Source organism: Ursus maritimus, unplaced genomic scaffold (genome assembly GCF_017311325.1).
Source record: "Ursus maritimus isolate PB19 unplaced genomic scaffold, ASM1731132v1 scaffold_12, whole genome shotgun sequence".
In the NCBI taxonomy this organism is placed as follows: Eukaryota; Metazoa; Chordata; class Mammalia; order Carnivora; family Ursidae; genus Ursus; species Ursus maritimus.
This window is the reverse complement of record NW_024423564.1, coordinates 37,013,304-37,024,401: the sequence shown is the minus strand read 5'-3', so window position 1 is coordinate 37,024,401 and position 11,098 is coordinate 37,013,304. Positions and strand designations below refer to the sequence as shown.

The 11,098-nt window shown below is 34.8% G+C and overlaps 1 protein-coding gene across 1 annotated transcript in view; it reads left to right on the top strand.

Moving 5' to 3' along the window:
- The first annotated feature begins 1,122 nt into the window (after positions 1–1,122).
- Positions 1,123–11,098, top strand: part of ADGRL2 (adhesion G protein-coupled receptor L2) — a 40,432-nt gene continuing 30,456 nt past the window's right edge. The window contains exons 1-5 of the mRNA XM_040627104.1: positions 1,123–1,484; positions 2,034–2,137; positions 3,001–3,186; positions 4,022–4,060; positions 6,934–7,117. Of these exons, the coding sequence (XP_040483038.1) occupies positions 1,280–1,484; positions 2,034–2,137; positions 3,001–3,186; positions 4,022–4,060; positions 6,934–7,117 (718 nt within the window). The 5' untranslated portion in view covers positions 1,123–1,279. The remainder of the gene's footprint in view (positions 1,485–2,033; positions 2,138–3,000; positions 3,187–4,021; positions 4,061–6,933; positions 7,118–11,098) is intronic.

Genomic DNA, 11,098 nt, shown 5'->3' with positions numbered 1-11,098 from the left:
TTAAATTATAGAGAAAGCATTAAAAAAAGTTAATGTTTTTATCCGACTACTCGAAAAAATAGTTTTTTTTTAATTTGCTGTAGCTATTAGTTTAAATTTAAAGCATCATATGCATAAGGTTTCAAGAGCCAGTTATCTATAAATGTTGATAAAACTTTAGTGTGATCACCTAATAGATTGTAAATGATAGCATTAAAGTTTTACTGACAGAATTTTAGTTGTTTAAACTAATTAAATGGCAATTAATGAAGGAAACATTAAGCTTCATTATTTTTTTAACCTAGTAGATTAAACAGTTTGAAAGTCATGCTGGAAATCAAAAATAACCTTTTAAAATAATTTCAAATGTGTAACTGTAGTTCCTTTTACACTCTCTATTAAGCATCGGAATGGTATGTAGGGTTGGTTTCAAATTAGGCATGATTTGATCTAACCTGTTATCTTGATAAGAGATTGCATTATAACCTCTGACCAAAAGTAGTTGCTTTTTCTACCTACATTTTCAAACGTAAATATGCCTAATGAAGCCTCAGATGTTTCCTTACTAACACAGCACAAGCATGCCAAGCTTATCTTCTGTTTGGATCTAATCAGGCATGCTCAAAAATCTCTCAAGCAAGAATGGCTGCTGGGTGGAAAGATGTCACAGTATTTATTTTCCTGCAAGATGTAGAGTGGGTGACTTTAAATTTTCTATTGTCCTAATTATATGTAATTGTCAGATTTTTATTGATGCTTTGAATTTGATTATTTATAGGGTGTGAACTTCTATAAAAAAAGAATTTTTCTGTATTGTTTCGTAGTAGTCACATATACTTGGTATAGACACTGAAACTTTATTTAAAACTGTCCTTCAGTTTCTGTTGGATGATAAATGATGAAATATACTTAAGCTGTATTATCAAGTATTTCATTGAGAAGTAGACTTAAGACAATTGGAGTCATACAGAAAAATCTAGAGTAAAGCCTGAACTTCCTTTACTTAGCCAACGATATGAATAAATAGGAACAAATGAAGGGATTTATTCTTTCTCCAGCCTTACCGGTGTTCTCACTAATTCTCACGTTGTTGGTTTTGGGGTAGTCAGATGGGAAGGGTATTGGGTGTGTGTGTATACATATTCACGTGTGTGCCTGCATGTGAGTGCAAGTGTGTGTTTGAGATTAATGTACTCATCTTTTTTCCATAGTGCCTACCACAGCTGTGACAATAACTTCTTCAGCTGAGCTGTTCAAAACCACAGTATCAACCACAAGCTCTACTTCACAGAAAGGCCCCATGAGCACAACTGTAGCTGGATCACAGGAAGGAAGCAAAGGGACAAAACCACCTCCAGCAGTTTCTACAACCAAAATTCCTCCTGTAACAAATATTTTTCCCCTGCCAGAGAGATTCTGCGAAGCATTAGACGCGAGGGGGATAAAGTGGCCTCAGACACAAAGGGGAATGATGGTTGAACGACCATGTCCCAAGGGAACAAGAGGTAGTTCTTGTAAAATGCCAAATGTGTACTTTTACATTTACTGCGAGTAGGTTCTGAATTACGCTGAAGTGATTTTGAGGAAAGAGAGACATTTATGATAACTCACTTTGTTATTATTTTTGTTAACTTCGGTAATAGAGTGTTGGTAGATAACTTAAAGGCTCATGAACGGTAAAAGTTATTTAAGGTCAGGCCCTGAATTACCTCTCCCTCTTAAAGACCTAGGTCAAGCCTGACATTTTTTGCCCATGGACTCCGGTGAGGCTTCCTTACAGCTGCTTTTCTCATTACAAGTATCGTTTTGAATGAGTCCCAAGAAAATCAAGGGCTTTTTGTTTGTTTGCTGTAAACGTCTGATATTTCTATGCTGACTTTATATTTACTGTTTATAATCTGCATTATACCCTACTCTTTGTCAGTTATTGTCAACCACTTCCATTAGCGTTTATTCAAAATTTAACATGCAGTGTAGTATCATTGTAGCTGATTTCCCGAATGCATGCAGAAAAATGGTTTCAATTTCACTGTTGTTTTCTACATCTGTTGTAGGAACTGCCTCCTATCTCTGCATGGTTTCCACTGGAACATGGAACCCTAAGGGCCCCGATCTTAGCAACTGTACCTCACACTGGGTTAATCAGCTGGCTCAGAAGGTTGGTTGGAACCTTTTAATATGATACACATTGGTGATTAAGGACTTTAACGTCTAACATAAATAATTTAGCTTTGTATGTTAAAACCAGCTTCATCGCTCTTTGTTCAGTACAAAAATAAAAAATTATGCATAGTTTTGTCTGTAAACCATTTATTCAAAGTTACATATGTTTTGGGGCATGCTGTTTTCTCTTAAGCCTTTTAATGAGTAGATACTTGCTTAATTTCATTCATATTCAGTTTGTTCAAACCTTTTGATGTTTGTAAGACAAATAGTCCATCGGCCTAATAAATCAAATACCATTAAGTTTGCAACTGAATCCACAGAATGCAAGCAGATGTTTATATCACAGATGATTATGATAGAATAAGTAAAACGACTTTAAAAGGCATTAGTAACTTTAATATTACAATGCAGTGTAGTGACATTTTAGTTTCTCCTTCGTCATCTACCTTTCTGCAATGCAAGCAAGCAGTAGATAATAACTCCCAGTATCGTACTGATTACATTCTGATGTAAATTTCTGGATCATTGGAATAAATAAATAAGATTTTTAAACAGCAGTTTAAAATGGTGGCAGTGAAATGAGCAAGCTATCTGAAAAACTTTAAAAAGGATTTCTGGTTTTCTTTTTTTCCTTTCATTTCTTTTAAATGTCTGGTTAAGAATGTCTTTTGTGTGTTGAGGATCTAAGAACCTTTAATCATCTGAAATGAGGAGAAAGTTATTGGTCTCAATTAGTTGCAGATTTTGACATATTTGCAAATATTTCTCTCACCACAACAAAGTACTCAGGAAAAGAACAAGAAGCCGCAAACAGAGCAAGAAATCATACTGAGATAATATAAATTGTCATTTCAGATCAGAAGTGGAGAAAACGCTGCTAGTCTTGCCAATGAACTGGCTAAACATACCAAAGGGCCGGTGTTTGCTGGGGATGTGAGCTCTTCAGTGAGACTGATGGAGCAGTTGGTGGACATTCTTGATGCACAGCTGCAGGAACTGAAACCTAGTGAAAAGGATTCCGCTGGTCGGAGTTACAACAAGGTAGGCAGGAATTTCCTGTGAGTTAATCGGATATTTTGTATGGCAGCTCTTGATTCCTCTAGCGTTGGACTGCCAAACCTCTGGCCCTCTTGACATATACTTAGAAACAAAATTTCTAATTCGATTAATTTCCCAAGAAAGAATCACAGCTGAGAAAGGAACAACATGGCAAAAAAAAAAAAAAAAAAAAGTTAAAATCTCTGAGTGAGATTTTAGTTGGTGCTGACATGGCCTGACTGTGGTCCATACTCCCACTGAAGAATGCATTATCTGCACTTGGAGAGATTGTGTGTTATACATCTCATATACTCTGTACACTAATACGTGCAACTCTTACGGTTGCACTAAAACTGTGGCTCATGGAGGAATGTTAGCCACGGTAATACTATTTTCAATTGCAGGTTTTGGGAGAAGGGCGAGTTTCCCTCTCTAGGAGGACAGTGTATTAGTGCTATTAATTTTTCCTAATAAGACAAAAACTTGGTAGTTATTTTAACCGTACTATAAAATAAGCATATGAGATTCATATTAAGCCAAAATCCATGGCTAATAAGGTGTTACAGGGTTAAAAAAATAGACATTTTTGTCTCTTTTAACCACATATTTTGTCCCTGGCTTTATTGTGAACTTTGGATTAGTGCACTTAATAAAATGCAGCTATGAACTATAAATATGCAGTTTTGACAATCAGTATAAACTCACAAAAATCCAGAGGACCACCATGCATAATAAACTTTGAAATCAGGAACGCCAGCCTCAGTTTTGAGGATTTCTTTTTTCCTCATTTTCAACAGATAAAATCTAACCTCTGATTTTCTTTTCTTTTACTAAAAAGCTCCAAAAACGAGAGAAGACATGCAGGGCTTACCTTAAGGTATCTCTCCTGTGCTGTCACCCTGCTTTCTCCCTTCTTCAGCTACCTGCCACGCTTTATCATCTTGCTGCATGATCCAATGTATTTCAGTCTTTGATAATTATATAATGTGCCCCATATCAGCTGTACAAATGTTGGCTCTTCTCAGGTATATTACTCTCAGAATAAGCAAATAATTTACCTTTATAATTTTTGCTCTTTTTCCATTCATCCAAACATATGAGAATTTTAATGAAATATCCTCTGATTGGAAAGTAATCATATAGTCTCTTTGTTTCCTGTTGTCATCTCTGTAGATTAAGAAACAACTTGAGTAAAACAGCTATGATATATTCTTGGCAGTTTATCATATCAAAGACTGTATAGTCATAATGTATGTGCATGAAAAAGTCACTGCTTTCTTATCTCTGTGGTGTACTCTTAAATAAAATAGGCTTTGTCCTAAAATTTTTAGTAGTCATTTCTAGAATCAGGTTGATATGGGGATGGGTTACTAGAAATGAAATATAAATAATGTGACAGTGTTATCAACATATGTTCTATGTTGGTTTTTATCAGGCTAATAGACACAAAGCCACTGTTTGGCTCAGAATTCTTGTTCACTCCAGCCGGTTTTTCTCCCTGGTATATCCAAGTAATAGGAAACGTGCTGAGGCCGACAGTGGACTATGCCATGCTAGTTCTGTGTGATAGACCAGAGTAATATTACCAGCTTGCGTTTTGTTTTATTATGTGAATTTTAGACGTTTCTTTTGGGGGGATAGTTATTTTCTAATCGTACGCGTCTGAGGACCATATCCTTAGTAAATCAAACCTTAAAGAACTAACCCATATACATATGACGACAAAACAAAAGAAGCTTGTAGTTTTGTAGGATAGAGGTTACTCAAAAGCCATGACTACCAGTTTTGGTTGGCAAGATCTAGGAAAAAAAAAAAAAGAAGAAGAACGGCATGTCATTAGTTTGTAATAGACATTGTTGGACTTAAGAACTTTACAAGAAAAGGTGGTAGGAAAGTCTGTTTTTAGGTCGTAATATTCTGAATGTCCTTTTTAGCCTGTTTAATGGGGGCAAAGAAATAACTGCTGAAGTGTATAGAATTTGTCGTACTGAAATTTTCAGTTCACCTTTAAGGTATTAGTTAATGTGTGAAATGTAATAATTGGTATGTTGCCCAGGACATATATCACAGTGGGAAAAGAACAGCTTTTTTTCTTTGGCAGGGAGAGACTACTTAAGGAATATGATTAGGCTAATGATCATTTTTGATTCTGCTAGAAAAGTACAAATGGTAATAAATAAGGAGTGTTTCAAATTAATAAAAGCATGTCATCAGCAAGTTATGTGTATATGTAGTAAGTTACAGCATGACCTTAATTTCTGACCAGTGTCATTTTCAGTATCTCTCAAATGAGCTTCTCTGCTCAGATAAGACTAATAAAACTCCTTAAATTACAAATCAGAAGCTGACTTACACTATGCAAATGAAGCGAGTTCCCACTTTGTGACAGAGGATTCATTTGTAACTTAGATTAGAGACTCCAGTCTGTATTTCTTGGTGACTAATGAATCTGGCCTCAGCAGACCAATTTCTGTTCCACTCTAGTTAATGGCTGCAGCAGTATCACTGCGAGCATTTTGACTATTCTATCTCCCATTAGAGAGAGAAAAAAGCCTTTAACGCCACTTGGAAGTATCTTCCACCTGCCAGGAAGGTCGTGGTGGCTCACAAGGCAGACAGAACGAGGATATTAAGATGGATTAAGCTAATTAATCTTACTTTGACAGTAGCTTCAAACAACTTTTACCCCTGCTTATTTCAATATCGAACCTCAAACCAGCAATTTTTGTTGTTCTTTGCACAATGTATGTTCTTTTCCCTCCGTGATTACCAGTAGATCAAAACAATTTATATATGGTCTTAATGACATGACTAGGTAAATGGCATAGAGTAAATAAACTTAGTGATTTCAGCTATCCACACCAAAGTCAGTCAGTAGCTGCAGTATCAGTACAAAAGCCTGCCTTCAATTGCTTAACTAACTGGGTTATATTTTTTGTTTAATGTTATTTTGCATGGTAATAAACTAAACCTACAAATATGAACATGTACAACTTGGATGTTTATGAAGACTTTATTCTACTTTTCTTAAATTATTTCATTAAAATTTTTCATTAAATTATTAGTTTCCATTTAATTATTGGTATAGGCTTTAAATGTTTTGATCTCTTGATTCTTTTAAAAGCAGATCATTATTTATAAACTAAGGTATATGCTCAGGTGTTTTCCAGCTGGACAGGGAATTGGAAGAGTGAAACATTCACAGATAACGTGTAAACTTTGAAATCAACTTGGTTTTTTTTCCCAATGGTAATAAGTAGACAATGTTATAAGGCACAATTTTGGTTATTATTTTAGTTCAGGTTCCAAAAAACAGTATGGTGTAACTTTCAAGCATAAATATCAGGCCATTCCAGAGACATCAGTGTTTTCTATTTAGAACATTTAAAACTTGAGGTTGTAAATAGGAGTGACGGTGCATGGACCAGTAATACTTCAGGCTAAGAGCTGACATTGGTTGTGCTTCTCATTGACAATCGAGATATTGTTAGATAAGTATCAACAAGCCATCTTTTCACGTTTACCCTTTATAATCAAATAGCAGTCTACTAATCTTCAGTTAGTTTTATTTTGAGATGGTAAGATACGTTCCTAGTTGGCCAGGTGTATTTTGTTCAGGTGTTCTTCCATCTTGAAATAAGAGTAAATCATCACGACAGATAAATATTACAATTGTCACTAGTCAGTGATTGAAAATCACCCTGGTACTGGAAGCAGTCAAAACTCATGGTAGTTTTCTAATGGATGCAGGCAATTGTGGACACAGTGGACAATCTTCTGAGACCTGAAGCTTTGGAATCCTGGAGACACATGAATTCTTCTGAACAAGCGCATACAGCAACAATGTTACTTGATACATTGGAAGAAGGAGCTTTTGTCCTGGCTGACAATCTTGTAGAACCAACCAGAGTCTCAATGCCTACAGAAAATATTGGTAAGTGAATACATTGTCAAGTTTAATTTTGATTTAGAAGATACATGTTTAAGAGAATGATGCTTCCCTTCTGAATCTGTTCTTTCCCAGGGCCAAACTTCTCTTTTGTCAATTTATTATTGATCACACTTCATAAAATTAATGCAAAAGCCCAAATCTGTCTGTATTTTTTAAAAGTTGGTTTTATGTAGGTTTCTTTTTCCCCGACTGAAAAATCATTAAAGGAAAGAAGCTTAGAGTACTTAAATGCCAGAATATGTATTGCGTAAGTAATGAAAGTGCTTGCTATGGAACTGTGGCAAATGCTTTTCCATTTTATATAATATGTTCCTAATGAATTTAAATTACTTTCTGGAATGTGTTCTCCCAGTCAAATATTTTAGGCACACAGAATTTGAGCCAAATGTTTATACTAAACACAGCTGCCTTCAGGTGAAAATGTGGTCAGCGAACTACATCTCCCATAATGCAGACTATACATGCTTCATAGATTGCAAACTAGCTGCATATAGTTTTTGAAGCATTTAAATTTAGAATTTAAATGCTGGCCATGAGAGGTAGGAATTCACTTTTGGTGACATTTGAAAAAATACAGTAAGTACAGTAAAATTATATTCATTTAGGCTTGACTGATTTAGAATTGTTGGTTATTCAGAGGGGTTGAACTCAGATGAGATTTGAAATATCTCTTAGTAAAGTAAAAAAGTTTCCCAAGCATTAATGTAAAAAAACAAAAAAGCCAAAAGGGAACACAGATGACTCTTCTACCAAAAGAGTTCATTGGCACAACAGATATTGAATGAGGTATTGCTCTGTGGGATGCCATACCTCATTGCCTAATTGTGCCTGGGACTTTGTATTTTAAAATTCAGAAAATAAAGGTGTATAGAATCAGATTATTATAACTGAATTTAAATTCAAAACCTTAAGTTTATTTTAAATAACTGAATTTTTAGAAAGAAAGGGTTATTAAAATCATATGTTTTTATGTACTGTGAGCTTTGGGGATGATAAATAACTCAATAACTTCACAATAAATGAAGTCAAGATACATCATTTGGCTGGCCATGATCTGGGATACCAGTCATAGGGAAAACGATGTGCTACCACAGCTTTGGTAGTAATACAAAATGAACAAAGCTCCCTGTTTCATTATATTTGGTTAATTTATTTGCTAGTCTCATAAAATTCCTAGGATGTACACTGAACAATTCTTTTCAAATTTTCCCAGTGATGTACTTGTAAGGATAAAAGTGTGTAAACTTGATCATCTTAGAGGATGAATCATAGAAAGTATTATTTGAAGTGGCACGTTATGAACTACATTTGTTTTCAAAATCTTCCAATGGCTGTGAAAATAAAAACAAAACACCTGATATTTCCCTCCTACACCCTCTCAAAGTGTGCAAGAATATTTGATGGGCCAGGGTGACATGCTATGTTCCCATCAGCTTCAGGACACACTGTCTGAGATATTTCAATGCCAGTTTGAGACAGAGTCTGAAAATGTAAATGTCCAAGAATATATTTTTTTCCTAATACTTGTTTTTCAGAATGCTCAAAGATTAATCTTCATGCTGTTTTTTTTAAAAAAAAAATTTAACTAAAAAAGAGTGGGCACCTGGCTAGGTCAGTCAGTAGAGAATGTTACTCTTGATCTCGGGGTTGTGAGTTCAAGCCCCACATTGGATGTAGAAATTACTTTAAAAACTAAAAAAATGTTCTAAAATTAAAAAAAAAAAAAAAATTGTGGGTCAAGATTCTTACAGAATGTAGTACACATTTTACCGACTTCTCAAAAATAATGCCCCAAACTTACCATATACATGTAGATTACCCAAGAATTATCAGTATGAAAGTCATTTTACATTTTCTAGCATAGTAATGTCTTTTTGTTTGTTTCTAGAATACAATTTTGTGGCAAATATCATCCATGATTCAGTACGAGGAAAGCATTTACCTTTTTCCTAGGACTTGTTCTTCTTTTTAGACATGAAGACTAAAATAGCCTATTATTCCTTTATAGCCTCACTTTCCTGAAGCTCTTATCTAAATTTAGGGCATGGTTTCATATCTTAGGTTATTAAGACAATTTGATTTACTCCTTAATGATTTCTCCTTGAATCCTTAGTTTAACTTCATTGTGTGATTTACCCTTATAATACATGACCTCATAAAAATGGCACAATTATTATAAATGTAACTGATTATAGCTTTTTAAAGTCAACTTGGAGATATAATCTATATACAATACAAGCAGTTGTTGTAAATGTACAGATGAGTTTTGACAAATGCACACTATGTGACCAACAGCAAGGTCAACATTCTGTCACCTCAGAAGGGCCTTTCTTCTCTTGCAGTAGGTCTCCTCATACCCCCAGCCCCAGGTGACCACCAGTCTGTTTTCTGTCACTGTAATTTAATTTTGCCTTTTCTGGACCTTTAGTTGAATGGCATCATAAAATAGGCACTCTTTTTGATCGTGCATTTTTACACAGAATGATGTTTTTGAGATTGTGCTGGTGGGAGCATCTTTAGTTCAATCCTTTTTGTTGCTGGGTAGTATTCCATTACAAGGAAACACCACTGTTTGTGTTTTCACAATCTTATTAGGGTGTTTACATCATTTCCACTTTTTCAGCGTTACTTGTAAAGCTGCCATTTTCCAAGTGGTTGTACCGTTTCATACTCCTATCTGCTGTGAGACTTCAGTTACTCCACATCCTCACTGACATTTAGGATCGTCAGTCTTTTTAATTTTGGCCCTTTGAGTGCTTTGTAGTGTCAACTCATTTTGGTTCTATTTTGCATTTGTGTGATCGCTAAGTAGCTTATTGCTGATAATTGTTCAGCTCTTACGTGTTTGGGCCATTCATGTATCTTTCTGTGAAGTGTCCATATATTTTGCCCATTTTTAATTGGGCTGTTTTTCTTCTTAATAATGAGTTATGAGGATTCTTAATATATTCCTTATATAAGTCTTTTGTTGGATATATGTACTGTGAATATTTTCCCTCAGTTATATGACTTTTCTTTTTATTTTCTTAATGATATCTTAAGAGGAGCAGAAGTTTCTCATGTTGCTAAAAAATTACCCACCTTCAACAATATCTAGTTAATCCTATTTCACTCATTGCTCTCACCACTGTATTTTAAAGCAAATTTTAACATATTATTATTACTGTAAATACCTTAATATGAATCCCATGCTTTTAAAAAAAATAATGTCATTTTCACACTTCTAAAAATTAACAAAAATAAGTTCAAAAGATAACAAAATATGTTTAAATTTACTTCATTTTTGTAAATTTCTTAATACTTAATTTGTTTTGACCAGGAAACAAACAATTCCGTGTGGTATGTTTGATACATTGCTTGAGTCATTTCTCTCTACATCTTTTCTTTTTTTTTTTAACTTTTTCCTTTTTTTGAAGAAATTGAGCAGATGATTTGTGCTATGGAGTTTCCCACATTCTGGATTTGGCTGTTTTCATCCCTGCTGTATCATTTTACATGATTGATATATACTGTAATTGGATCTGGAGGCTTGATTAGGTCAGGTTTAAGTTTGTTTCTTCACTTCTTTTCTCCAAGAACTTTCTAATGCATCCTGCAAAAGAGGCACATGTTAGGTTGTCTTTCTTTGTGATCTTATGATTGATTAGGTGGTTTAGGTGTTATCAGCCTAATCCATCCATTATAAAATTCCATATCATTTATTTTCCCAGTGGACTTAGCAGCCAACATGATCGTCAATTAGGCTTAGTTATATTGTGGCAACAAAAACCCCAAAGTCACAGCAGCTCACAACAGCAAAGGCTCATATCCTCCAAGCCACATCACCATTGAGGCTTGGCTTTGGCTGTGTGACCTGTCATCTTTAGTCAGTTCTATGTTGTTTGTACCTTGGATTCAGGCTGATGGAGCCTCGAATGTTGCGGGTCTCCTGGCAGAGGTCATAGTTTTTCCTATATGTTCTCT